General features: G+C 45.4%; 1 protein-coding gene across 3 annotated transcripts in view; it reads right to left on the reverse strand.

The window, feature by feature from the left end:
* The window catches only part of PDE3A (phosphodiesterase 3A), a 312,291-nt gene that overhangs the window by 148,819 nt on the left and 149,981 nt on the right, over nt 1-13,491 (reverse strand). The window contains exon 1 of one of the 3 annotated variants that reach the window (XM_087722799.1): nt 7,006-7,723. The exons of the other annotated variants lie outside the window; for them this stretch is intronic. Coding sequence (XP_087578925.1) covers nt 7,006-7,008 — 3 coding nt within the window. The 5' untranslated portion in view covers nt 7,009-7,723. Of the gene's footprint in view, nt 1-7,005; nt 7,724-13,491 lie in introns of those variants that run through there. 3 annotated transcript variants of the gene reach the window in all.

The raw sequence follows: 13,491 nt of genomic DNA on the forward strand, positions 1-13,491 counted from the left end.
AGCAATCCAAACTGTTGCTCTGGAATTGCATTGTGGTCTGCTGGTTATTGTAACAACATCATGGGCTAATAACAATAACCTCTAGCAACCATTACCTTTTTTGCACAATGCTTACGTATCGATCTCCTTACAATCTGATTTACAATCTCGTCGGGCTTTCCAAGATTTTCTCACTCCTTCCCCTTCCTGCGGTGATTTGGAACTTCACCCAGTTGCTGAATTTTCTCAAAGATAAAGAACAGAAGTTCAGCCAGATCATTAACTTCTTTCAAGTACTCTAGGACGCAATCCATCTGGCCCCGGACGCTAGGCTTCATTTAAAATCACTAAGGATTCCTGGCGCTGCAGTTTGGTCAGAGAGGAGCTGTGATTTCGATCCTTCAATCAGCTGTTCACAACTGCTTTGGTGGAACACGTATTCTCTCCACGGGTGTGTGTGTGTGTGTGTGTGTGTACAAAATAAGGGCACTTCCTCTTTTGATTAAGGGGTTTCTTCCCACTCTCAAGATGAAAGACAAGAGGAAAAACACTGCCTTCAGTAGTCTTTTCCCCACACTTTGAACACGGTCCAACAAAAATATGGCCTTCGCTATACTACAACTAGGTTGTCGACTGGCGACTACCCGGAGGAGAGCCTTCTCTGTGGCTGCTCCGACCCTCTGGAACGAACTCCCCGTGGAGATTCGAACCCTCACCACCCTCCAAGCCTTCCGCAAAGCCCTTAAAACCTGGCTGTTCCGACAGGCCTGGGGCTAAAGAGCTGTTGCCCCCATCTCGAATGGTATGACTGTTGTGTTTTAAATTATGTATTGTTTTGTGTCATTTTTTAATTTTTTGTCTGTATTCCCCCTTCCCTGGTTTGAATTGTGAGCCGCCCTGAGTCCCCTTTGGGGGGAAAGGGCGGCATATAAATAAAATAAACGTTCAAACATTCAACATATTGCCAGTGGGAATATTACTAGTGGTAGTATCATGCAGGGGTGGGTTGCTACTGGCATTACTGACGGTTCGGCGTGCAAAAAATTTGCATGCCAAACCATGGGCTGACAGTATTATGAGCGCACCTTCGCGGTCTGCAGTAAAAAGCAAAATTATATCCCCGTGTCTGTACCTCTATCTCACGATCCCCCTTTCAAAGGCCTGGTGTTTCATTCCAGCCAAGCCTGAATAACTGGCAGGCTAAACAACTCATTTGACCAAGGCAAAACATGCTAGAATAATAGCAGTAGACTTATATACCGCTTCATAGGCCTTTCAGGCCTCTCTAAGCGGTTTACAGAGAGTCAGCATATTGCCCCCAACAATCTGGGTCCTCATTTTACCCACCTCGGAAGGATGGAAGGCTGAGTCAACCCTGAGCCGGTGAGATTTGAACCGCTGACCTGCTGATCTAGCAGTAGCCTGCAGTGCTGCATTTAACCACTGCGCCACCTTGGCTCTTTAGAAACCCTGGAGGTTTCCTTCTTCTTAGTACATGCTTTCTTAGTTCGGGGCCTAAGAGCTTATTTGCATTACACTCATCCAGTACTTACAGCAATGTTTACCAATGCATGATGCTAGGAAGAATTTCATTTTTTCAGCCGGCTTGTGACAGAACCTGACACTGATTTAGAGCTGCAGCGGCGCAGTGGTTGGAATGCAGTACTGCAGGCTGCTTCTGCCGGCTGCCTGCAATTTGGCAGGTCTATATCTCACCAGGCTCCAGGTTTGACTCAGCCTTCCATCCTTCCGAGATCAGTAAAATGAAGAGCCAGCTTGTTGGCAGCAAAAGCCTGACTCTATACACTGCTTAGAGAGAGCAGTATGAAGCGGTATATAAGTCTGAGTGCTTTTGCTATTAGGACTAAGTCAGAGTGGCCTTCTTATTTCCATGAATGAGGGAAAACTAGAAGAGGGGTCTCCCCAGTGATGGTATTCAGCTGGTTCTATCCGCTTCGGGGAAACCAGTAGCGGTGGCGGGAGATTCTGCGCGCCTGCTTGGATGCCAGCATGTCCCATTTTTGATGCTCTGCCTATGCACAGAAGGTCAGGGGTGGGTTTCAGGTGGTTCGCGGTGGTCCCCGCGAACCGGTTGGTCAGTGAACCCGGAAGTAAGTAACTTCCGGGAATGCCGAAGGATCCACCTGCCCACCCGCGTTTCTTACCCAGTTTTGACGAGTTCTGCGCTTCCACACATGCGCAGAACGCATACAGCGCCTGCGCGATCCTCCAGGGGCAGCTGGAGCATCGCACAGGCGCTAGTACGCATGCGTGCACTGCGCACGTGCACAAGGATGCCGCCGGCTCCGTTCCAACCGAACCGGTTGGAACGGGGTGAGAAACCCACCCCTGCAGAAGGTCCTGTGCGTGCACTCACATTTGCGAACCGGTAGTGAAGGTAGGTGAATACCACCTCCGGGTCTCCCCATCCCTGACCCAGCACTTTTAACTCCTACACTCTCCCAGTTCTTAAAAAAGCTAACATTTTTATATTAGCTTATGAAAGACTGAAGTAAAGGAACTTTTTGAAGGGCAATGAGTGGGTTTGGGATACCGTAATCCTGGCAGCCAGAAAGACCAGCCGTTAAAGCAGAGTTTCTCAACTGCGGTCATAAGGCCAAGACTGCAGTCGTAAATTGCAGTCCCGTGACCATAGGACATGTAAACAGCCATAAATACAGGCTGGTTGCCGAGCACCCAAAATGCAACCATCGGAGCGTGGGGGCAGGGATCATAAGAACATTAAATCCAGGTTGGAAGTAGTCCTGGGGAGGTTTGTCATAACGTTGAAAGGTCGCTAAATGACCAGTCATAAGTCAAGGGCTACCTGCATGCAGCCGATTTTAGTTTTATTAGAATCAGCAAATATTGGTAGCCAGAGGTTACTCTAGGGCGGGGGGGGGGTCAAACTTGATTTTATTGAGGGCTGTATGAGGGTTGTGTTTGACCTTGGGGGCCTAGAGTGGGTGTGTCCAGGGTAGGCGTGGCCAGCTCGGCATCACTAGTGTTGGTGGTGCCTGTGGTGGCCTGAACACTCTGCCACCGAAAACGGGTTCCCGAGCTCCATTTCAGCTGCGACACCCTCCTGCAACTCTCTGCCAGTGAAAATGGAGCTTGGGAGTGCTGCCCGGGGCCCTCCTGAGATCTGTTTTCAGCTGTGATGGCCTCCTGCAACCCTCTGCCAGAGAAAACGGAACTCAGGAGGGCCGCACACAGCCCTCCCAAGCTTCGTTTTCTTGGTAGAGGCACCACGGGCCAGTCCTTTGCTGTCTCCAGGGTGGCCCGTGGGCCAGATCTAAGCACCCCATGGGCCAGATCCAGCCCCTGGGCCTTAAGTTTGACACCCCTGCTCCAGGGGGTTCAAATCCTCTATTGGGATTTGAAGTCATGGATCTCTACATTACTTGTAGAAGGTATGCAAATGTTGGTGTTCTGCAGTCGCAGGAAGGAAGATATAGTTATTATAGAACCGTTATGTATTGGGGGGGTACACTTTCTTTTAAGCTCTTCAGCAGTTATACAGATGTTACTTGAAGTCATGCTCCCATGTACAGGGAAATTTGAGAAACTGCAACACCGAGTTCAAGATAATATTTGTCCTATGAATAAGAGAGTTTGAGATCAAACCAGTGGTAGGATTCAGCCGGTTCTGGACAGTTCGAGCGAACCAGTAGTAAAAATTCTGGCTGGCCCCGCCCCTACTTGCAAAATCTAGCTGCTGCATACTTCTGCTCACTGCTCCTCGCAAAGATAAAGCTGAAGGGCACGGGCCAGCGGGTGGGCAGGGGAGGGTGAGCTGGCGGCAGGTGGACCGATGTGTGCGTGGAGGGATGGGTCAAGCTACCTTAAGCAATTCTAATCCCCAAAATCACTAAGTCTTGAATTCAACCGCGTGAGAGTGAAAATAGCCACCCTGTACGTCTCATGTGGTTCCACCACAAAACCACGGAGGACAAAATCGACGAAAGCGCGCATTTGACGTCATCACAGCGCGACGAAAACATCGCGCTGTGATCGAAAAATGTAAAAATAAAGCGAAAACCTTACCCTAACCCCCCCAAACCTAACCCTAAATCTAACCCTAAACCTAACCCTTAACCTAACCCTAAATCTAACCCTAAACGTAACCCTTAACCTAACGCTAAACCTAACGCTAACCCTTAACCTAACGCTAAACGTAACCCTAACGCTCTAAACCTAACCCTAACCCTTAACCTAACCCTAACCCTAACCCTAAACCTAACCCTTACCTTTATGTGAATCGGCTTGCTTTAATTTTAATTTTATTTCAATTTTTAATTTTTTTCGGCGCGCTGTGATGACGTCAAATGCGCGCTTTCGTCAAGCGCGATTTTGTCCTCCGCGGTTTTGACGGGTCACGGTCTGATGTAAACGGAAAACCAGACAGCACAATCAACGCCCAACGTTTTCCTCTGGTTGAAGATATAGTGCCCAGCGTGCCCATACTTGGCCAAGCTGCCGCCACAAATACATCGAAGAACAAACAGAAGTAAAATATACGGACGAAACAAGCCATCTGAGAGAGCAATACAAGCGCAGACAGCTTGGAACTTTTCCCACTAAAAGAGATCCCTTTCGCAAAGCTATTTTTTTCAGCAGCAGCAAGAGAGAGAGAGAGAGGGAGAGAGGGAGGGAGGGAGAGAGGGAGGGAGGGGGAGAGAGGGGGGAAGAGATTGTTTGCATTTAATAATGAAACAAATACAAAAAGACTTGCCAGTAATTGCGTATCCAGAAGCTGCTCAGTGAAGAAACATTAAATACTTGCAGGTCTCACAAGGTTTGTCTTTTTTTTTTTTTTTTGCGAAACCGTTCAATCATGCACCCAGTAATTAAAGTAATCCAAAATTACAGCTCTGTCACTTTCTTTTAAAGAAGACTGCTCCCCAAATGATGAAACACGCCAAATCGCAGATGTCGCTTTTCTATTCCCGTGGCTGCTTGCAGAGATCTGAAAATTAAATACGCTTTCATGCTTACTCTTGGAGTGAAACGGCGGCTCATGTTTGAAAGAGAGGGAAAAAAAGTGGCTAAATGCCATGGAGCTAATAGTCTGGATTAGGACATTTATTCGGAAGGAAGGAAGGAAGGAAGGAAGGAAGGAAGGAAGGAAGGAAGGAAGGAAGGAAGGAAGGAAGGAAGGAAGGAAGGAAGGCAGGCAAAGAGAGTGTTGGATGGATGGAAAAAGGAAGACAGAAAACGAAGAGAGAAGGGGTGGATGGATGGATGGATGGGAGGGAGGGAGGGAGGGAGGGAGAGAGAAAGAAAGAAAGAAAGAAAGAAAGAAAGAAAGAAAGAAAGAAAGAAAGAAAGAAAGAAAGAAAGAAAGAAAGAGGGTGGGAAGGAGGGAGGAAGGAAGGAAGGAATTAATTTCCATGAATGGCTTAGGAGATAACGAAAGGGAATGTTTGTGAGTGTCTCGTTTTTCCTTGTTATGACATATAGTGCCCACTACATATATGGTGAATACTCTAAACCCCCTCTTGGTTATTATTTTCCCCACACACATCCCCATTGCAGATACTGTTGCTTTCCATGTTTAATTCTAGGAGAAGACACCAGGAGACAAACAACATTGAACAGTAACACATACAGAGTTCAAGAGAGGCAGGCATTCGTAGATTCCTTTCACTCCAATCCTATAACCACAACCTCCTATGCATTTCCTTTATTTACCTTAATTAAAAAAAGAAGATAAAAACAGAAAAGGTATCTGATCCAAATTTAATTCCTGATCTCAAATTAGAAATCCAACTTTGGTCAGGAGGGAATTGTTAATGTAAGACTGATGATTCATAAACAGAAGGATAATATCATCATGGCAGGCTAACAGTGGTGGGTGGCCAACGCTTTCACTACTGGTTTCGGGCGCCTGGGCGGGCGCGCACAACACATACACAGCTTCCCGCTGCCGCTACTACTGATTCAGCCAAACCGGGAGCAACTCACCCCTGCTGGCTACCCAGATACCTGCAGGACTTTCTATTCCAAAGAATATTAACTCACTCTGAAGTGTAGGAGATCTTCCAATTACCCAAGGAACTATAATGATATTCGAGCAAATTTTTCATCATTTCAAACTGGGATGGGCAATTAAACCAAACCAAACCAAACCCAAAACATCAGGGGTTGCAAGACTAAAAGAAGAACAACTTTCGAGGAAGTGACAGACAGAATTTATCCAGGCTTTTATAAACTTTGGTTTTTTTTGTTTTTTTTAATAGAAGCAAAGCACGTGCGTTCAACTTACTGGCAGCTTAAACAGAGCTGCTTTATTTATTTATTTATTTATCGGGAGCAAGAAAACTCGCTCCGATTCTCCGCTGCTTGCCTGCCAAGTTTCAGTGTGACTTGAGAGTTTTTTTTAAAGGGCTGGCGGTGCATTTTAAGAGGTTTCTCTTGTTGTTGTCCTTGTCGTCGATACATAATTAAAGCAGGTAATTATGCAACTGAATCTCCCCCCCCCACCTTAAACATATATACTCTCCCCCACCCCCATCTCCCAGCAAAGAATCATTAAGAAATTAGGACAACTGGAGATGCGCAGTAACCTTTGGTCCCTCTCTAGAGCCGTTTAGAACAGAATATGAGAAAGAAATACGCAGCAAAAAAGACAAGTGCGTTGACTGACTTCTGGGGTGATGCATCTGCCAACGAAACCCACGCTAAAGAAATAATGGCTAGAAGCTTCCCTTTTCTTCCCCGTCTCACACTGCCCTTTTTAATAGTTTAATTTTTCCCCACTGGCCACACTAATTGCAACCGCTTGATCGGCGATCATTTTGGCACCGGATTTTTATTTTTTTTAGCAATTCCTCCGAGCTGCCTCTATGCGCCGTTTAAACATGAGTCTACAGAGGGCCAGAGGAAATCCAGTATCTGCACATCTCTTCCCGCTTTCGTTCCAAAGATCTGAATCTCGTGAGTAATCCCGTTCGGGATTATTATCGGCAATTCATCGCCGAGGAAGCATTATTCTAAGCTAGACTTCCTATCTTGGGAACTTACCATGGTCGTCTACAATGCCGTTTCTCGAACCAGTGGCGTGCACACCACTGGGGATGCAGCTCCCTTCCCCAAACTGGGAAGCTGCTGGAAAAGAGCAGAGGAGGAAGAGGATATGGTTACTGGTCTCCAGTCCAATGCACTGAGAACAGGAATTGTGTATCTTGGCAGAACATTTCCTGGAGCATGGGACTGGAGCAGCCTCTGAGGAGTTAGGGAGTTGGGAGGCTTAACAAACTAAAATAATGTGCTTTGTTCCTTAGCTCTTCCTCATTGTTTGCTCGCATTCAAGGGAAATCTGGTTCCACTCCTTTGGAACGAGCTCCCCGTGGAGATTCGGACCCTCACCACCCTCCAGGTCTTCCACAAAGCCCTTAAAACCTGGCTGTTCCGACAGGCCTGGGGCTAATGAGTTTTTTGTCCCCCCTCGAATGGTATGGTTGTTGAGTGTTTTAAATTGTGGTATTGTTTTGTTCGTGTTCTTTTTTCTTATTTGTACCCCCCTCCCTGACTTGGTTGTGAGCTGCCCTGAGTCCCCTCCGAGGAATAGGGCGGCATAGAAATATAATAAACTCAACTCAACTCACTCAGTTGAGTTGCAGCCCGTCATGATTTTACCAGTGGAAGCACAATCGCTAATATTTTTTGCGAGTGCATTTTTAATGTTCCCCAAATTCTACTGTAACTGATACATAACAGAATGCTTTTATGCACACGACTACACTCACATCCTATTCACAAAAAGCAAGAAAGTGGGGTTGTTGTTGTTGTTGTTGTTTTAAAAAATCTTGATGGGACCTGGGTTTTTCAGAAAGTAGTGAAACCACAAGTTGTGACAGGTCGTGAACCACTGGCATACATAACCAAGTCGGCTTGAATATAGTAATAACATGCAAGATTAGCATCTTGGCCAGTTACATTACAATTTGTACAAAGTGAGCCTGACTAGCAGGTATGGTCAGTGGTGGGATTCAACCGGTGTAACAACCGGTCTGCTGAGCACGCACTTCGCACGCTCAGTAGGTTTGAAAACAGCTAAAAAACTTACTGTATTTTTCAAAGTATAAGACGCACCTTTCCCCCCCAAAAAGAGGGTCAAAATCTGGCTGCATCTTATACACTGAATACAGCATTTCTGCCCCCCCGAAACCCTGCTCCCTTCACAAAAAATGGGTTTGGGAGGCTTGCAAAGTACTCCTGGGGGCTGGGGAGCACAAAAACAAGTGAAAAACGGGCTGTTTTCCCTCTATTAGCTGACTGCTTTCTTTGGGACTTGACTTGTTCTAGCGACTCTTTGCCCTGGCTTCACCCCTGGCTCCCAGCCTTCCCAGTTTTTGTTTCTTCCAGCTCAGGGTCTACTCCAAATCCTACATCATCTGACCACAAAAAAAATGGCTATCAATGCAAGAGTTAACACCCAGCACATGGTGAAGGAGTTGTTCCCTCTTGCATTTAGAGGCAGTGCTTTGCTGAATCCAGTATAAACTACAGAAGTAACCTAAAACTCTACATCTGCTTTTTGTAGCAATAGCAATAGCAGTTAGACTTATATACCGCTTCATGGGGCTTTCAGCCCTCTCTAAGCGGTTTACAGAGTCAGCATATCGCCCCCAACAACAATCCGGGTCCTCATTTTACCAACCTCGGAAGGATGGAAGGCTGAGTACAACCCTGAGCCGGTGAGATTTGAACAGCCGAACTGCCGAACTAGCAGTCAGCTGAAGTAGCCTGCAGTGCTGCACTCTAACCACTGCGCCACCTCGGCTCTCAACAAAAAAAACAACAACCAAGGTCTCATCACGTCTACCTACCATATGAATCTCATATGGTCTACCTACCATATGAATCTTTTCCAAACCAGTTCGTGTTCTTTCGTAATTAAAAAAGTGAACCAATAAAACAGGTAGCCACTTAGCGCTCCCAACGCCCCCAATACCTGCTCCTTCTGAAAGCAAAATCTAAATTCCGAACTCTGGAAAAACTTTCCTAAACTGCCAAAGTATCCTGCATGGTGGCACCTTAAAATGTGTTCGCTTGGATGAATTAAGGACAAGGCTTAAGCTGCCGCTCCGAATTTCGTCGCATTTGTCAACTGGCCTCAACCAGGCAGGCTTCTTATTCCCAAGGCTCTCTGCGAGCATTAAAAGTGGGAAATGGGTTTTGTCTCGATGCAGTTTTATCCAATACTTCCAAAAACTGTGTTCCAATGGCGTATTAGTAGTACTACAAGAAAACAACCGGCATGGGTTGCTACACAAATCAATTAACTAATTGAAAGGATCCAAAATACCACGGACAGACAAAGGTTGTATGCTTCGCCTCTTCTCATTTTTAATAACATTTCCATCCTGACCTCTTTGCTATCCTCTGATTTGGGAGATTGGGTTTTTCTTCTCAAATAATTGACCCAGAAATAATGTTCAGATTCAAGATGAAATAAGAGAGGTCATCTTCAAAAGGATACCTGTTACATTTCTGACGAAGACTCAGACAGACAGAAACAAACAGACAGGCATGTTTGTTTGTTTATATGGCCTCCTTCAGGTCTGAAGGAGACCTAGAGAGGATGTGGAGGGCAAAGGCCAAAGTAGTCCCAATCAGAGATGGGTTTCACCTAAGTTTACCACCGGTTCAACCCGCATGCGCATGCTCATTTTGGGAGGGTGTGTGCCTTCCGTGCATGCGCTTTGCTCACGCGTGTGGCTTGCATGAATGCGCGAGGCTTAGAAAATGTGACCAAATAGGATGGCACAGGGTCGGGGCGGGTGGGCGCTATTACCCATTCGCCCGAACCAGTCCGAACCGGCTGAATACCACCTCTGGTCCCAACAGTACAAACATTCACCACTGGGATGCCCAAGCTGGGACATGGCTCCAAAAGATCCCAGGAACAACATCAGAGATTGAAGAAGATACAGACTACCCATAGAGGTGAGAAGACGGACAGACGGATGGATGGGCGGACGGACCGATGGATAAACAGCAGACAGACAGAGATTATCACTAAACCTCCGTCAACATTTGAGGGTGGGCTGCAGACTTGTTAGGTAAGCTCCCCGTTGGGAGAGCAAGTACGTTCAGCGAAGCGTTGTGAGAGTTGTGTTGGAGAACACACAAACCAGCATACAGAGACACTGCAGTTTAAATAGGCTTTTGCGTTCGTGGAAATAGAGGTATCAGAGTCCATCAAACAGTCCAAGTCATACACGGATAAGACAGTCAGTCATCAATGTTTTTCAGTTAAGGGATAATCCAAATAACATAGTCCAGTATGATATAATCAGTTCAGTACTCAAAGTTTGCTAACAGTTGCAAAACTTACAATAGCTTACGGCACTTTCAAACAGCCAGCTTCCAAAACACTCAGATCAGATCAGCCCAGCATCTAACGAAACAGAGAGCTAACAGTCATTCTGGCTCCCTCTTATGGCCGATTGAGGAAAACAGCAACCAATCACATTTTACAGTATGATTTAAAGAAACAGGTATATCATTGCTATATAGTTTATATATTGCCAACCCAACCGTTAGAATTATATTCCTAACAAGACTGATCCTTCAAAAACAAATCAGCATAAATTTAGGGATATTTTTTTTTCCTTTGAAAAAGCAATCAATTTATTCCATATACAGCATAGGTCATCCTTGACTTACAACCATTCATTTAGTGAGCCTTTGAATTAACCACAGCATCGGGAGTGGTGGTGAATTATGACCATTTTTCACATTTATGATTATTGCAGCATCTCCTTTATCCCATGATCTAAATTCGAATGCTTGCCGACTGGCTCATATTTATGACAGCTGCAATGTCACTGGATCATGGGAGTCACCTTTTGCGACCTTCTGACAAGCAAAGTCGATGGGGAAGCCAGATGCACTTAAAACACCGTGTCACTGACTTAACTTCAGTGGCTGGCTTAACCACTCCGGCAAGAAAGGTTGCAAAACAGGGCGAAACTTGCTTTAACTGTCTTGCTTAGCCAGGGAAATTCTAGGTTCAATTGTGATCATAAGCGGAGGAGTTATGTGCATGGGATAAAGTTTCAGCTGAGAAAATCTGCAAAATAACTGTATGAAAATATTAAACGGAGGAAACGAACCCGTACGTTTAAGTTGACCATTGTTTCAAAAATGAAAATACAAATATAAAAGCAAACAGCCTGTTACTGAGACCTACAAAAGTTAGCAATAGCAGTTATAGCAATAGCAGTTGGACTTATATACCGCTTCATAGAGCTTTCAGCCCTCTCTAAGCGGTTTACAGAGACAGCATATCGCCCCCACAGTCTGGGTCCTCATTTCACCCACCTCGGAAGGATGGAAGGATGGAAGGCTGAGTCAACCTTGAGCCGGTGAGATTAGAACCGCTGAACTGCAGATAACAATCAGCTGAAGTGGCCTGCAGTACTGCACCCTAACCACTGCGCCACCTCGGCTCTAAGTTTCTTCAAGGGAAAGTCTCACTTTAAAATAGTTTCTTGTACAAAAAAACAGAGACCATCCCAGACTTCTGCAAAATCACACACTGTTTATTAAAAGGAGAAAAAGGTGACGTCACTCAGAATGATTTCTGGTCTCCCTGATTATTATGTTTAGGTTAGAAGAATTTACACAAGATGCCCAACTTAAACACCATGGCTTTTGCTGAGGGTATTTCATCGTTTAAACAAGGCGTTCGAAATACATCAGCTATGCCGGCATGTGACCTATTCAAAGATATAGTGTCTGCAGGATTCTCTCTAACAGTGTTTCCCAAACCCGGATAAATTATCAAAACTGAATAAAAGTTTTTTTTTTCTTTTTGGGTAACCGCACACAAACCCATCACAAGAGAGACATTTAAATTGATTGAAAGATAGCCACACGTGTCAAAACGTATTTAAAAATCTCCCCAAGTAGTCCTGAGATGAAAATTGACCAAAAAATTACCAAGGGTAAACAAAAGTGCGTATAGTCAAGGCTATGGTTTTCCCAGTTGCAATGGATGGCTGTGAAGGTTGGACCATAAGGAAGGCTGAGCACCAAAGAACGGAGGTCTTTGAACTCTGGTGCTGGAGAAGATTCCTGCAAGTCCCTTGGACTGCAAGGTGATCAAACCGGTCAGTCCTAGAGGAGATCAATCCTGATTGCTCTTTAGAAGGCCAGATCCTGAAGAGGAAACTCAAATACTTTGGCCACCTAATGAGAAGGACGGACTCACTGGAGAAGAGCCTCATGCTGGGAAGGATGAAGGGCAAAAGAAGAAGGGGACGACAGAGAACGAGGTGGCTGGATGGAGTCACCGAAGCAGTCAACGTGACCTTAAATGGACACCAGAGGATGGTAGAGGACAGGAAGGCCTGGAGGAATGTTGCCCATGGGGCTGCGATGGGTCAGACACAACTTCGCGACTAACAACGATTTGGTGAAATGTCATAAAAATCATTGAATTCTGTTTTTATAATACAGGTAGTCCTTGAGTTATGGCCATTCATTCAAAGTTACGAGAGTGCTAAAGGAAGGGACTTATAACGGTCTTCAAAGTCCAGTAAGATATGGTGATCACATGTCGCAGAATGGGCTGTCATTAACTGAGGACTACCTGTAGTTTTCTTTGACAAGACAAACAAGCTCGATAGGGTCACGACAGGAATACCGGCCAGTCAAATACAAAGCCATGCTGGAAAGGAACTAAAACAACAACAATCAAAATAGCTACAAGCTATATTGCTACAAGCAATTGCAAGTTTGGCCTCTACGTAAACCTCACTTTGAATATAGTAAACACTGTAGTGGTTTTTTTTTTTAATCATAACTTCCAGGTTCGGCATTCTGAGACTCTAATCTCTTATTGCTACATACCAGCTGCTCAATGGAGCATGATGGAACGATGAATAAGTCAAGCAACTTGTTTAGATAGCTGTGGGTGTCCACTGTGGGGAAAGCCAACAAGAAGAGACTGTGAGGTAAACTCTACCCACTTGGAATTGTGTTGTGATGTTGAACACATCCACAAAGGGGTGGATGCAGAGGTGGGTTCCTACCAATTCGCACCTATTCGGTAGAACCGGTTTGTCAAATCTACCGAACCGGTTAGAAGAGGTTCCACCAGTGGACCCGGAAAGCAGGCCACACCTACAGAAGAGGTTCCAAAAATTTTTGAAACCCACCACTGGTCCTTGGATATGATTATTCTACACTATCATGCTCATATTTATAAAACTCAGTGCCTCTGTGAAAGGCAAGGATGACTACTGCGTTTGTGGTGCAATCAGAACATTGCGTGTGTTGAAGTTGTTTTAATGCAAACCAAAGATGCCTTTTAAAAACCAAGTTTACATCATATTCTTATGCATGCCAGTGCTGTGTGTGAGGTAATTTAAGGTGGTTCTGACAAGTGTCATCGGCATCTTCATATCCGGTCACATGGGTGGCAAGCCACTCCCATCTGGTCACATGGGCAGCAAGCCACTCCCACAAAAGAGGCCACACCCACAGAGTAGGTTT

Source organism: Thamnophis sirtalis, unplaced genomic scaffold (assembly GCF_051295495.1).
Source record: "Thamnophis sirtalis isolate CommonGarterSnake01/CBP01778 unplaced genomic scaffold, rThaSir2_p1.2 scaffold_9, whole genome shotgun sequence".
Taxonomy (NCBI): Eukaryota; Metazoa; Chordata; class Lepidosauria; order Squamata; family Natricidae; genus Thamnophis; species Thamnophis sirtalis.